The sequence below is a fragment of the Pteronotus mesoamericanus genome, unplaced genomic scaffold (assembly GCF_021234165.1).
Source record: "Pteronotus mesoamericanus isolate MK-2021 breed Mesoamerican mustached bat unplaced genomic scaffold, CSHL_Meso_final scaffold_167, whole genome shotgun sequence".
NCBI classification, from domain to species: Eukaryota; Metazoa; Chordata; class Mammalia; order Chiroptera; family Mormoopidae; genus Pteronotus; species Pteronotus mesoamericanus.
In genome coordinates, this window is record NW_026555308.1 from 9,961,783 (window position 1) to 9,977,733 (window position 15,951).

A 15,951-nucleotide genomic window follows, 5' to 3' on the forward strand; every position below is an offset into this window, starting at 1 on the left:
GTGCTAGAACTCTGCACAGACAACTTTTAGCTCAGAGAAAGGAGAAACGTACTGCATGTAAAGATGAATGGTAGTGAATTTCTTGTGATTGGAGGTGTTTAAGCAGAAGCTGACAGTTACTTGGTGGTGCAGTTGGTCAGGATTCTCCAAGCCAAATGACAGAAAGCCCCACTCAAACTGAGTTTTAACAAAAAATGAAGTCTGTTGGTTCATATAATCTTTGGATGTCCACCCAAGGGTTCGTGTAACCTCAGGCCCCACAGCAGCTAGGGGTCAAATGATATAATGTGAATGCCCTCTTTTTCTGCTGCTCTCTCTCTGTGTTCTTTGTGGTCCTTTCTTAAACAACCTCTCTCTCCTGATGGTTTCCAGCAGCTCCAGGCTCACATGCTATGAGCTTACCAATTCCAGTGGTAAGAGAGGGTTTCTTTTCCATGGAGAGATCTTAATGTCCCTTTGAAGGCACAGGATCCTCTGACAGGGACTGTTCCTGAGTCTCCCATTCTATAGCTGTTTATGTGTAGTATTTTTCTTTACCTCCATTAGAGGGACCTATATCCTCTGCTGATCTCTGTCAGTATCTTTCCTTTATCTATACCACCATCACATTATGAGAACTGCCTGTAGTCTCTTTAAGCCTCTGTTTCCTTACTAATAAAATGGGAATAATGCCTTAAGGAGATATGAATATTGCAGTGCAGGAATGTTGATAAAGGACCTAGGCCAGTGTCTGGCACATAGGATGTATGTAACCTATGGTTGCTATTATCATTGGAGCCCAATGAGAAAACTGTATTGTATTTGGGACCCTCACAAAATGTGAAATACAATAGAAAGTGCTTTCTGGGTCCATGTAATAGACAGAAACCTTGGGATGGACGGACCTGGGTTCAAATTGTCGTTTTACAACTTGTTAGTTGAATGACCTTGAACAAATGGTTTAATTTAATTTGTCTGAGACCAGTTTCCTCTTCAGTGAAAGGGGGAAGGAAAATGATACCTACTTCTCTACGGTGTTGTAAGGCAGCCTTACACAAACTTCTTTGGCCTCTATGCCATTCTGCATACTTTCCTGTCCACCGTTGGGGAGTCAGGGAGATACAAAATTGCCAAGCTAAAGATTGTGTTAATTAGGATAGGCTTGGTTCTGCTGCAGAAACAAACAACCCCTTGTCTTAGTGATTTAACAGACTAACAGTTCATTTCCCATTCATAGCGTGTGTCTAACATGGGCTGTCCAGGGCCCAGGGTGGGAGTGATCTGCTCCATGTAGTCACTTAGGAATCTGGGTGGATGGAGGCTTCCTGTTTTGCAGCCACATCATCTGGGGAACATGGCTTTCTCACTCAGTGTGGCAGGGCACACAGCAGCAACCCTATGCTGAGACTCAGAAGTGACACACATACTTCTTCCCACAGCCCACTGGCCAGAATATGCAAAAGTCTGTGACCAGTTGTGCATAGGGGGCTGGGAGATGTGGGAAGCAAATTGAATGCTTATCAAGCATTAGTACCTCGGCTGCAAGGCCCCATTTGTTGTCTCGGTATAAGGTCCATTTTAGTGCTGGAACAACTGTGGGCTCCTGACTTCACAGCCAACCAGATCACTTCCAGGCCAGTGTTTTCTGCCAGTAGGGAAAGAAATTTAGGCTTAATACCTCCAGCTTGATGGATGCTGCTGAAAATGTGAGCTCTCTTTTACCTGTATCAGATGCTGGGAGGTCAGTGTGGTCTTATTGGGTAACTGATGGCAAAATAATAGAAAACAGAAGAAAATCACATTCAATAATCCACTATTTTGGGGTCAGTTGAAGGGGGGTGAAGCACTGTGATATTGTATTTATCTTCACTACATATGTCATGAGGGCTTGGATGATCCAGAGAAAAAGTTATATGTCCTCTGGTACTCTGTGGAAGGAAGGGAGGCAGCTGATGTTTGCTGAATGCCTGCCGAGGGCCAGGCCATGCTCTTGTTACTTAAATATATATGAGTTTAGTTACACCCCTCAGTACCACTTTGAGAGAAGAGGTTATGATCCCCATTTTGCCAGTGAAACAGTGGGGCTTAGAAATGTTTAGAACTATAGAGAAATAATAACTTCTCCTAATCGTGGGACACAACCAGCCCAGCGTGGTCCTAGATTCAAACCCAGTCTGCTTGCCTTTATAGTCCATGTTTTTATTTTATTTTATTTTTTTACTATCCCATCTAGTCTTTCCGTTGTGAAGGCCATGAAGCTTAAAGCAATTTTAGAGATTCACACACTTTTGTTTGTTAATAGAAGCTTTAAGAATCTGAAACATAATTTCAGTATTGTTTATTGAACCCTAGTCACGTATCAGCTCATTTAATCCTCAGAGCAGCCCTGGGATGTATGTGTTTCTGTGGCTGCCATATGTAGATGCAGAAACGGAGGCCCAGAGAGATTGAATGATTTGCTCAAGGTTACCCAGCAACTTAATGGCAGATCGAGATCTCAAACCTGGCCATCTAGGTCCAAGTTTATCCTCCAAATCACTACCCCACACTGCCTGCTTATACTTGAACACAACCTTCCTTCTGGGCAGGTGTTTGTGACCACAGTTTACTACGTGGCAGGAGTGAGTGATTGTACTCCACCCTGGGGAAAGCAAGGCGGCGCTTTTCTGAAAGGGCCTCTTTAAGCGAGTGCTGTTTGGTATGAGAAAGGGACTCTCCGAGGAGAAAAACATTTTTTGATGCTCATAAAATTTAATGTTTTTCACTTACTGTCTTTCTTTTGAAAGTTGGGCATAATTTATTGAGCTGTGTTTGAAATATGCAAGAGGTCTCTATGTATTGCTTCTGAGGAAATATGATTAAAAATGCACACTTGGCCTCCCCTGATTTCTGGAAGACATTAGAATATGACAGAGGGCCACATAATTTTAGAATTTACATCTTTATATGAAATTCTGTGCTCTCCAGCACGTGACACAATAAATATAAAAGCAACACTTCAGGGTGAAATATTTTCTAGGGAAAACTGAATTGGGGAGTGAGTATGATACTATAACACTTCCTTGGTCTGACAACCAGTTCTTAGGAATAATAATAAGTTGTTCCACGATGAGCCCCTACTGTACACCAGCCAGGGACTATGAAGTCAGTGCTGGTCCCATTTGGTTTTCCCACCAGCCCTGCCTGCTCAACGTGACAGATTCCCTCTTTAGAGATAGGGAGGCAGAGCATGAGTGTGGGCCTTGGAAATGATGGGCCTGTTTTTGAACTTGTTTTCCTGCCTCATACTGGCTCAGAAACTAAAGGTGAATTTCTAAGGAAGGGAATATGCTGTTCCCAGGCCTTTATAAAGTTGCCTGTGAGTGGCTGATGAGGGGACAATGCCTAGTCCTGGGGCTGGCACCGAGTATGTGCTCAGTGAATATCTGTTCTTAGTGATGATGAACTCTTCCCCTCCCATCCCCCTTTCCTCCCTCTCCTCTTCCTCTCCTCCTCCTCTTCCTCCTCTTCCTCCTCTGTTGCCATACAGCAGGCTAGAGAAGGCTTTCAGTCCTGGGGAAGCTGAAGAGGCCAAGGCTGAGCCACCTTCCAACTCTTGGATTCTTCCACCTCTTGGAAATCAATAGCCATTTCTGTAAGCAAGCCTGTAACAGCAGTGCTTTAGAAAGGAGAGGCCAGCAGAGCCTTTTAAAGTAATTCTTGACCTGTTTTCACAAGCCCAGCTAAACACAGTGTTTTGTACTTATAATAGATTATAATTACAAACCATTGTATGATGCCAGATAAACTACATTATCTGCTGTGTTAACAGAAGAGAATCTTTGCCCTCTTATCCTCCATTGCCGCCGCCCCCCCCCCCCCCCCCCCCCCCGCTGCCCATTGATCCAGCAGAAATAAGCAGCCTTGTAAGTATCTGGTTTTGTCATTGGCTTGGGCAGCAATCCCGAAGAAGACAAGTGGAGTTGGGTGCGATCCTGTGCTCGGTGCCAGGATGGTGAACTGCCAGGAGACAGCATTATCTGCTGAGGTGCATGGCGGCTCAGCACCACAGGGCCACACTTTCTCCTGTGGCAGCTCTGCGTAACAAAAGGAGTGTGAGTCTGGGTGTCACCTTTTGTAATCTCTGTGTGACTATAGGCCAGTATTCTAGCCCCTTTGAACCTAAGTATCCTCCACTATAAAATGGAAGTAATAGTAGCACGAGGCAAAATGTCTAAGGCCACTGTGTGCGGTTGTGCGCGTTGTATACTGTACGAGGGCATGTGGCTCTGGGGCCAGTGGGAGCTCTATCCAGCCCATACTCCACTTTCTTGACCCTAGGGCGCACAGGCCTGTGGCCACTCAGAGGGGACACCTTTTTCTTATTTGTACAGAAGAGCCTTTATCTGTGACCCTGAAAGTACTTGACATACAGTATGTGCTCAGAAAATACTAACTGCTGTTACTCCTATTGAGAAGTCGTTTATGGAGAAGATGAATGAATGGATCAAAGGAGTTGGGGAGTGAGGTAAACTGAGATCTGAGTTAAGCTCTGAAAGATGGGTAGGGTTTTAATAGGTGTGAATGGGAGGGAGGTGGAGGTAGATGTAATCTCATTTGATCAATGTCAATATTTCCCTTGAAATATTTCCTCCCCTCCCCTTCCCACCTTGCTTCTCCTGCCATTGCTTGTGTGCCAGGCTAAGGAGATTAGTGGGAAGCTATTAAAAGATATTTTTAAACTCTGGGTTATGGAGAAATTTTAATGTACCTCAGTGTACCCGTTACACAGTCCCATCCGGCTCCCTCTTCCAAAGCCAGTCCTACTTTGTGCTTGACCTCTGTTACCCTGTCTCTACTGTGGAAGCAAATTGCAGATATCATCTCATTTTATTTCTCAAAATAATGAAAAGTTTTAAGCAGAAAGGGACGTAATCCGGTTTGGGTTTTATGGGGGTTGTTTGAACGTCAGCTTGGGGGTGGGGTGGAGGACAAGAGGACAGCAGGAAGGCAGTGGGCAGGCTGTCCTGTCTGTCCAGGTGGTTTGGGATCAAGGCCCGCGCGGCAGGATGGAGGAAGGGGACGGATCTGAGCAAGGTTAAGTCTGTGTAGTTTAGAGAACCAGTGGCAATTGATGATTCTATTGGTACCTTTTTAATGGTATAATTATGGCTAACCTTTATGGAGTGCCCTGTGGATTTACACTCATAATCCTCATTTTATGGATGAGAAACTGAGGCCCAGAGACATAAAAACAACTTGTCCAAAGTCACAGCTAGGATGGGGAGAAGGAAGGTTTTAATCCCAGGTCTCCTGGCTCTGGAGTTTGTGCCTTAAACACCGTGTCATGCAGTGTCTGGTGATGCTGCAACAGGACAGGTGACAACTGATGGGAGCCTGTTTGCAAAGCTTCACAGCTGTGTAATGCCTCTTGTATCTTTCAGCAGAGGGCTGGAACTTACAGTTTGTTTTTGCTTTTGTCTTCTGTCATTGCTTATTCGTCTCAGCCTCCAGGAAGGTGTTGGCTGCTCTTTTATTATTGCGATTTCTGTATATTCTGCCTTTGCTCCTTCAGGGCCATTAGTGGGAAGGCAGGAAAGGAGAGGTGTTATCTGGGCTGTTAGCCGCTGCTGCTCCGGGCAGCCTCTCTGCCAAGCGTACCTCCTGTATTCTCTGAAAGGTTGCATGTCAGGAGAAATGAGGATCAGCTCCGTTTTGGAGCTATAACAGTTACCTAAACTTCTGTTTCTCAGAGGCATCCCATTATTAATTGACCTGTTGTTAGTTCTGGGTGTTTCTTTCCATTAAAGCGTAATCTCAGCCAAATGTTTTTAAGTAGCTTCTCTCTCAAGCTCAGTGTTCTAAGCACAGAGGGGCTTGTTACAGAGGGGATTAAGGGAGTGTCTTTTAAATGTGGACTTATCACTGGGGTTTCCTTACAAGCCTCTACTTAGCTCAGTGGCTCTGCAGACAGAGCCCACATAGCACTGTCTGGGTGGCACTTTAGAGTGGATCTGCCTCACTGGCTTCCAATGAGAGTGTCACTTGGCAGCTCTACCATGTGATGTCGAGGAGGATCAGTCCCAAGATACCATGGCTTCTGCCTCATTAGGATGAGCCTGAGCAACTCCTGGGGTCAGCCCCGCACGTAGCTTAATCAAAGCAAAAGATAGAATGCAGGAGGAAAGTAATTGGAGAGGCGTCAATGATGTGAAACACAGGGCCGTGAGCTCCCCACTCAGACTGACCCCCTGTTGCAGACTGCTGACTTTGGACACTCGCTTTACCTTTCTGAGCCTTGTTTTCCTCATCTGTAAAATGGGCACACAGCCCTACCTCATAGTTGCCATGTATGCTAATGTGTAAAGCACCTCGAACACTGCCTGACCCCAAGAAGTGCATGTTATGGTTATTTAAGGATCACTGTCTGTGGCAGGCACTGGGTAGCTACCTAGACTCCTTTATTTCTTTGTTCCTCATGACAAACCTATGCAGTAAGGGACAATATTCATTCTGGCAAAGAAGATAGAAAGAATCAGAGACAGAAATTATTTACTCAAGGTCACCCAGCAGTGAGTAAACGGGACCTAGGTTTGACTTTCACGGTCCTCCTTTCACTATATCCTATCTGAGGCGTCCCTACTCAGATGGCTCCTGATGCTGAGCATGCCGAAGTAATACCTGTCAGTCCCCTGGAATATCTTCCTGTTGGAATTGTCGTTTAGAAACTGCTTTCCAAAATGCCTTCACATGAAGCAAAGCCACTTTGAAGAAGGTTCATCTTTGGCTGCTGGAGTTTGCAGAATCTTCTCTAGCTTCCCGTTTGGCCCCTGAATCCCACAGGTGGGACTGACTACCATGGGTGCTCCTTCCCTTACTTCCAGGGTCCCCTCCAAGGAGGGTGTTTGCAAACTGGCCGGTACCAAGCGACGGCGCGCCTCTGGGATCTCAGAGGGCAATGGGAGCAGCCCAAGGCGGTGATTTTTCTCTGTGTGCATGTGTGAGAGAGAGAGAGAGAGAGAGAAGAGGGGGGTGGGGAGGAGGTGCCAGCCCAGTTTCCTGGTGATGGTGTATGCTGAGAGGCAGGGTAGGGAGTCCAAAACAGGAACTCAGAAATTTGAATCCTAGTTCTGTTTCTTGCTTTCTGTGTGGCCTTGAGCAAGGTGTTTACCCCTTCCGTGTCTCAGACTCCTTAGCTATGAAGTTAGAAACAGCACTTACCTCCTAGGGAGCTGTAGGATTCCAATGAGATATTTCACTGAGAAAAGGTAGAGCAGCCCAGGTGCAGAATGAGTGCTCTCTGAGACTGACCTCCCCCTCCCCACTGCCACTGTGCAAATACTTTCCCATTTTTCTTTTCCAGAGTCTCCTGCCCAGCGCCCCACCCCCTCCCCCACCAGTGGAGGAGGAGATTGCATTTGAAAGCAAGAGAGCTGGTCTAAAGAACTGGCTCTGAGGGAATAAGCTGTGTGTTCTTAAAACAGGTCATTTAGCCTCTCTGAACTTCGGTGTCCTCCAGCCCAAAATGTGCACAGTATTTCTCTTCCTGGGTTATTTGTTCATTATCTGACAGGTCCCAGGATGGAAAAGACATGGGCTTTGGAGCCATAATAGCTAGAGTTCAAATCCCTGCTGTCACTTATGAGCTTTGTAAACTGGGGCAGTTTGTTACTTAGTCCCCGAGCCTCGCCTTCTTCCTCTGGGAAATGGGCACGGCCAGGCAACTGCTGGAAGGGCTTAGCAAGCCAGGGTCCAAGGGGGCGATGGCAATTCTCATTTTTGAGAACTTCTGTGACCTGCATCCTGGGCTGCGTCTGGGCTTGCACTATTTCACTTAACATTTTTAATTGTCTTAGTCTTCAAGCCTAAATTGACACTATAAGAAAACAGTATGTATGCATCTAAAAGAACAACATATGTCGATAGTGTTGGTTCTGTCTTATTTTCAACTCTCTTAAATTTTATCCCAAATGGTCATATTTTGGCTTTCTTTTTTTATCATTATTCATGATTATGGTTAATAATTAATGCAAGACATTATTTCAAATATACCATATGTGTTGTATATAGTTGCCTCTCAAACTATCTGTGGTGAAGAACCAGCTTTTTAAAGTTTTTTTTCCAATTCATTGCAGACCAATACTTTTGTAAAATGCTATAAAAATCTAGAAAAATTATGGAATTCCTGGATTTCACAGCACCATGAAATTGCTTTAAATGTTTCTAAAGGCTTCTAAATGTCAGTTTCTGTGCTTGTCTCAGACTGGTAGCAAATAGTTTGCACCCCAGCCCCAGGTCACAGACCCCCTTGGGGCAGCACTGTTGCATACTGATCTCCATGCCATGGCCAAGAGTGGCAGCACCGCACGTGCAATTGCTGTCATCTGCTGTCGGCTGGCCGGCTTGATGCAGCATTTCTCTGGCCTGTGGATCGTTCGCCTCAGTGAGAATTCAGTAGTTGAGAACCGACAAGTGGAAGAGCTTCAGTGACATCTCTGTTTTACAAATGAAGGTCTGAAAAACTGGTTTCTAAAACTAGGGAACGGACCAGTGCAATTCAGACTTCAGTGAGTGAAATCCTTTCCCTTTGTCTTTACCAGTGGTTCCCCAATCTGATGGGTCATCCTGGTCACTGGTGTGTTTAGACTCCGCCCCTTGGAGTGAGGCCCAGAAATCTGCATTTCTTAGAAGCATTCCAAGTGGCTAATGATCGGCTTGCTTAGGGCGCCACTGGGCCACACTGTTCTACTTTCTTCTGTGGGACAAATTCACTTCCTGAACTCCTGAAGCGCTTGGCTTTCTACCACACCCCAAGGTGGAGTTTGAAGAGCACAGACAGTGGGCTCTCCCTGCCCTGCCCCTTCCTGACTCCCTGAGCCTGCAGGCCTCTTCCTTAGAAAGGCAGGCCCACCCTGCAGAAGGGTGGCCCGGCTCACAAGAGCTGATGGACGTGATGCCTGGCAAAGGCCTGGCATGTAGTTGGTGCTGCAAGTTGTGTTAAGGCAAATGGACGCTGGTGAGGTTTTGGTCTTTATTGAGGCAGGTGCAGTGTCATCATCACAGAAGGCGCTTCCAGATCCCTCCCCACAGCCAGTGTAAGTGGGACCAAAATCTTGGGCATTTTATCTAAGCTGGGTAGATTTTGAGGCATCTTAAGTGATCATTCCTGGAGAGTTTGGGTCTGTGACCAAAAGAGCCTCGGTTGCTGTTAAAATTTGGAGGTGGGGGTGTCTTGATCTAATTAATCTGGTAGTGTGTATTTAGGGAGCCGAAGGAGGGCAAAGCACGATTTACTTGAATGTGATTAGATAGAACATTCTGATGTGAAAGGAAGTGCCAGAGGCATTTAAAAACATTTATAATCCTTTCATGATTTGGCAGGTAATTATGATAATTTCTGGGATTTTCACAGACTTAAAAGCTTTTCACAGCCACATTATTTTGGGAGATCATCTTCACTGATGCTCCAGCTGGAATGGATTACTCAGCCTTCCAAAGCTCCAAAGCCATCTTCTAAAGCCCAACTCAAATGTCACCTTCTTGATGACGCTTTCCCTCTATCTATCTCTTATGCCAGTGATACCAAATAGATGTCATCTTGTAAGCCAACTGATTGATTGGTTATGGCTGCCTGGGTGTCTTCTTGAGGAAGGAGAGCTGCGGTTGACTAGTGATGTCTGCTAAGGAGCAGGCCGTGGGAGAGAGTAGCTGAACCTGATATAGTTCATCAGTCTCCAGTGGTTGGGCATTTTGGTAAGTTCCAGCCATTTGGAACTGAATGCCTGCTTTGAACACATGTGCAAATACAGGGGCAACATAACTCCCCAGCAGGGATTGGCCAAGTCACAGATGAGGGAATTTAAAAGTTTGGTAGATGTTGCCAAACAGCCCTGTGACTTCTTAAATTTTTCTACCATCTTCTCACCAGCCTAAAGAATGAAACCCAAATGGTGACTGATAAGCATTTACGCCTTATTAATTATGAGCGTGCACTTTCCAAGTACAACGTAGGAACCATGTCTTCTACCAGCCAGGTGTTCTCCTTGGGCCTTTCAGAGAATCAAGGCTCCATTCTTAACCCTTTAGCCCATGTTGGTCTGTGTTTGAAGCTGCATCAGCTGTGATTAGTGTATCTCCACTTGGCATTTGCTTTTGATTTGTAACTGTCATTAGTGCTGTCAAATGGCACCTCAACTACCTTCAGATTAATTTTCAAGGAAATAAAAATGCTGAGAATAGAAAGAAATACTGCAGATGCTCAAAGTGGCCCTGAGCATTGATGGTACCAGAACACAGTGGGTGCCTGCACCGTGATTTAGGGCACAGATCGGCCAGGGGAGGCTGCCTGGCATGTGTCAGGGCTGATTAAAGAAGTGACTTCTCAGTGTTTCCTCTGGGGAAGCCCCCCTTGACACACCATCATCCTCCCAAGTCTCCTCTCTCCCTGAGCTGTAAATGATTTCACCTTTAGGATGTGAACCACATGACTTTTCTTCCCCTCCCCCCTGCACCAAGAACAATGCCTAGCATATGGCTAACAATTCTGTTGGTGATATTTCCACTTGGGGGACAGTGAGTCTCTCCACAGCTGTCAAAACTCCTTGGTCCAGCACATACAGCCCCTTTCCATCTGGCTTCTGGAGACCCTCCTGTTCTCCTTCTTCTTCATTTTCCTTTATGTGATGCTGCATCATGTAAAACCAGCTCTCATTCACTGAGCATTTGCCAGGCCCAGGGCACTTCCTTGACACAATGGCCCAGTAAAGCGGGGATGGTTTTTAATTCTCATTTTGTAGGTGAATATCCTCAGGCTTACAGAGGTTAAATGTCTTGTACCAGTGCACATTGTCCGTAAGTGATCGAGCACAGGCTTGCCTTACCCCAGAGTCTGAGCCCTTACCCACTTCTCTCAACTGCCTCCCTGACTGTCAACCTCTGTGCCTTTGCACCTGAACTTTCCTCCACTGGGCAAGCCTTTCTCCTCTTTGTCTCCTGGTGACTTACAGCTCAGCACATTTATAGAACATAGAAGATGGAGCTAAAGTTAGTGAGACACTGAAAGGGACTGGGTAGGAGATAGGGTTAGAGAGGCTGGTGCCAGATTTTAAAGGCGTTTGTATTCTGTCCTAACTTAGGACGGTGGGAAGCATTGAAGGTTTTAAACAGCAGGTGACAATATCCGATGTTGTTTTGGGAAGATCACTCTGCCTACTTGGCAGAGAATGGTTTGGAGGGCACGTGTTTTCTCTCTCTCCTATTCCCTGCTGTAGCTGTTGAAAATAAGGAATGAAGGCTAGATAAGACCTGTAAGTGCCCTCAGAACCTAATAGAAATTTCAGCTGGCAGTGGTTGTGTAGCCTGCTGTTATTTTTATGATAATGGGAACTATTTGTGATCTCAGATTCCTCTTCTGAGGCTCACTCTGAGTTTTGAATTCATTTCTAGTTATTCCAGAGTTTGGAAAGAGTTATTTGAGGAACATTAGGCTCAGTATGGTTTGTGTAAAATGAAAGCTGTTTAAATCAGTGGCTGTACATAGGGCTATATAATATAAAAATTCAGAATTTCAGAGCTGAGCTTAATAGCAACAAACATTGCGATTTTAATGGCTGCTGGAAATTATTTCCTCAAATTTTGCCTCCTCGGTGCCAGTGGATTCTACCTTCCCCGCCCCCTGCCAGCCACCCCCAATTCCCTAGTGGAATGAAAGCTTTGTCTGACGTGGTCAAGTCACTTTTCTGGCTACAAAAGAGAGCCAGGGTTTTGACAGCTCACAATAAACACCTCTTGAAGCTGGGATGTTCTGCTGTTTTACGCATTTATGGAAAATTATTTTAACATTCTGTCTCCCACTGCAAAACAAAATAAAGAACAAAAACAAAGCAAAAGCCTGCTTTGCTTTGGAAATGAGAGTGGCCTTTATTTAAAGCTTGAATTTTTGTGGAGTCATATTAGCAGGTATTCAGCAAGAATATTGCCAGTTGTTTGCTTCCTGCTAACTGTGGGGTGACTGGCTTCTCAGCCCTGTGGAAGTTTATGGAGGGTATATGTGATTACTGTGCAGAGACTCCACACAGGCATTATTAGTGATATTGTATTTATTTGTGAAAGGCCAAAGGAAGATCATAAGCATTTTTTTAATACAAAAGGAATAAAGCAACTGGAGAATATTAATTTTAGGTCTGCACAGTGAAAAAACTGTTTAAAGCTCAGTGTACTCGCTTTGTTAATTGCATGGTTCTTGCAGCATCTTTTGTGCCACTTCCACTTTGCATTTCTCACTGGTTTGAAAGAGATGGGTACCAAAGGGAAAGAAGGGGTGCCATTCATACAGTGGGGCTTCACAGAGCAAGGTAATGGAAGCTTCAGGATTACAATTGAGAGCCTGATAAATTTCACATTGGTTACACCTTGGCTTCCTTTAGTTTCATGTGAAGAGTTTAATTCTTTTAAAGAGTCTAAGTGGTTATCCTGGCTGATAAATGAAAGAGTGCACCTTAGGAAACTAACATGTAAGGGAAAATAGAAAGAATAGACTTTGATGAGTGTTAATATTCTGGTGTATTTCCTTTTTTGCCTATTATCTTTTATATAAAATATATCCAAAAAAAAAAAGGAGGGTTCCCCTTTATTCTTCCCAAGGCATCAAGACTCAGGTTATAATCCCTTTTTTCCTAAAGCCTCTCCCAATATCCCTTCTTAATTCTGACAGTATGTTTTATATGTCATGTAAAGTACTTATTGCAAATGGTCTGATATTTATACATTATATAAAGCATCGTAAGTGCCTTGATCTCGGTGCTTTTTGTAAGTTACAGCTGGAAAGAGCTGTTGTTCATTCTACATCATAGGTTACCTTATGGCTACTGCCATTTTTATTTATTTGGGCTCAGCCAAGAATATTGCATGAATGTGGAAAATTTTGAGGGCTCACAGCGGGCCTGAGTGGGGTTGCCTCTGGGCACAGTGGAGAGGTAGGATTGTGGCAGGTAGCCCAGTGGTCAAGGACCACGGCTGCAGAGTTAGTCCTTTATTAGCTATATGACCTCGGGCCAGCACCTTCAACTACAACCTGTTTCTCCTTCTGTAAGGTGGGAATACTACCTGCCTCCTAGAGCTGGTGAATGAAGACACAAGGCATGCACAAGAAGATTTCCCTGGCACGGACTAAGCAGTGACTAAAGGGTAGTTGTGCTGCTACAGCTGTGTCTGTCACCATCACTGTCATCATCTCAACATGCTCTGGTTCTGTTTTCTTGGTTTTCAGAATCAAGGCCCTGATGGACAGCAATGGCCGGTTATTCTAATTGTGCCCCTAGCAGGGAAATTCTTGACAGACATAAGTCAGATTAGAAAGACAAGTGCTTAATAGAACAGTGTTCATTAATTAAAAATAAAAGCCTTATGTACAAGAATGACCTGATACAGTCATGCTCTGATCATAAAATGTGGACTGTAGATTCCACAGGGTTAACGTCAACCAAACAAAAAAAATGTATTCAACTTATGGGTGGATTTGTGTGGCTCATAGGTGAGCAGTGTTATGTCTTTAGCCCAAATAACCTCCTGATGCCTTGCTGACAAGTAGTGGGCCCAGAGAAGACCGGGAAAGTCACCGGGGAGGGCCTGCCCTCTGAGCCTCACTGTTTGGTGCTTGTGTGTTCCAGGTGGCGGAGATGCACGGTGAGCTGATTGAGTTCAACGAGCGCCTGCACAGGGCCCTGGTGGCCAAGGAAGCCCTCGTGTCCCAGATGAGGCAGGAGCTCATTGACCTCCGGGGACCGGTGAGTGCTACCGCTCAGGAACATCTTGGCCTTGCCATTCTGCCCAGTCTCCATCTGTCCACCCCACCCTTCCTGTCCACAACCCCGCCGTTTAATTTGTTCATTGTTAGCAATATCAAGGGTTTGGAAAAGTCCAGAGTCTGAAAGAGTGGGCATTCATATGCCTACCATCCAGATTTTATGTGCATTAACCATAATGACATTTGCTTTATTTTTAGCATGAGGGATAGAATAAATAAAATAAATGCTACAAATTCATTGAAGCTGCTTTTGCAACATTCCATACCCCGCCTTCATATCAATGTACTGTATCAATAGCCTTCCCCTCCATATTTTTATACTTTACTACATAGATAAATTCCCATGAGCGATAGACAATATTGGTTTTGTGTAACTTTCACCTACCTGGTACTGCTTTTACATATCTCTCTGCCCTTTGTTTTTGTCTGTTTTTAATTCAATACTAGGTTAGAGAACTATCCCATATGGAGCTAACATAGAGATTTTAAACTGTGGCACTATTGATAGTTTAAGCTGTATAATTATTTGGGGAGGGGGGACTGCTCTGTGCATGTAGGATGTTTATCAGCATCCCTGACCTCCCCCTCCTAGAGACCAGTAGCACCCACCCATCACGACAACCAGAGATGTTTCCAGACACTGGCTGAGAACTCCTGATCTGGTTCATTCTTTCTTGTCTGTTTATTTCTCTGCTGAATGAAATGATGCAGTATTTTGAATCTAGTCATGTGTCCATTGATGTTAACATGGTTGCCAATATTTTGTTGTTACAGACCATGATTCTGAGAGCCTCTTGTCCTTTTGAACACATTTATAATAATTTCTTTTTCGTTTACAATTTTTTTCCTGTATCAAATGTTAAATGCCTAGATGTATGCAAATTACTATAATGCATTTTATGTATCCATTGTTAAATTGAATTATTATTAATCCCGGTTAGTCTTTGTGAAGTTACCCATACCCACTTTCCCCTTCCCTGTTATTTTTTATTTTTAAATTAATTAATTTATTTTTTCACATACATTTGTCTCTGCCTATCCCCGCCCACCCCCACCCCCCCACTTTTCCCTTGTTCAAACCCGAGTGTTGGTTCATCTACAGACATCTCAGTGTGTATATGAATGGGGGGTTATTTAAAAATAAGAAAATATAAGTATGATATCATTGTCATCCCTCCATTACCAATAATTCCTTTATTCCATCAGATATCAGTGTTCAAATTTATTGTCTCATAATGTTCTATAGTTTTTTGAATCAGGATCCATGAGGTCCAAGTGTTATATTGGTCACGGCTCTTAATGTTTTTTAAAATTGTTTTAAATTGTAGTAAAATATGTATAAGATAAAATTCAGCATTTTAGCCGTTTTTAATGTCCAGTTTTGTGGCGTTAGGTGAGTTCGGTGTTGGATAACCATCGCCCCTGTCCATCTCCAGGACCCGCAGCTTCCCCTTCCCCAGCTGAAGCTCTGTCCTCGTTCCTCTCTCCACTGCTCCCCTTTCCTCTCTCCCTCATCCCTCTCTTCCTCCAGCCCTGGAAATCAGAGTTCTCCTGGCTGTCTATATGAATTTAACTACTCTCTTATATTTACTTTCATTCTGTGGAGCCCTCTTTCATCTCTCTCTCTTTTTTACAATTTATTTATTGAATCCTGGGTCATTTCACCACCTGCTTGCATCTCTAATCAGTGCTATTTGACATGCTCCTCTGTTAACTGTATTTCCTTAAATTGGCATTTGAATCTAGCGGCTTAGATTCAGGCTTAATTTTACTGAAAACATAATTCTTATTGGGGTGATGTTTTCTATCAGGAAATGCACAGTGTCTACTTTTCTCTCTTGTTTTGATCTCAGGAGCCATTTATTATTACTTCCTACATCCATTCATTACACAAATATTTCCTTAAAGTCAATGTTAAGTGTGGAATTCCCGAGTGTAAGGTGTGGTATCTTCAACTTCACTGAGTTTTGCCTTACCGTAAGGTAGAAATACCTATTTGTGATCCCTCTGTCAGTGTGCAAGCATTCCTTTCAGCACTTTTACATTCCTACTAGTGTGTTTAGGTGTGAGGTGGCTTTAACTCTAATTTCTCCGCTCACAAAGAAGGTGGATCATCTTTTCTTTTTTTAAAAAAAAGTTATTTATGTTTTTAGAGAGAGGAGGGAGGAAAAAAGAGAGGGAGAGAAATA

At 44.1% G+C, this 15,951-nt stretch overlaps 1 protein-coding gene across 1 annotated transcript in view; it reads left to right on the top strand.

Moving 5' to 3' along the window:
* Window positions 1-15,951, top strand: part of SNX29 (sorting nexin 29) — a 547,242-nt gene that overhangs the window by 327,539 nt on the left and 203,752 nt on the right. Inside the window, exon 16 of the mRNA XM_054589590.1 lies at window positions 13,626-13,742. Within this exon, the coding sequence (XP_054445565.1) occupies window positions 13,626-13,742 (117 nt within the window). The remainder of the gene's footprint in view (window positions 1-13,625; window positions 13,743-15,951) is intronic.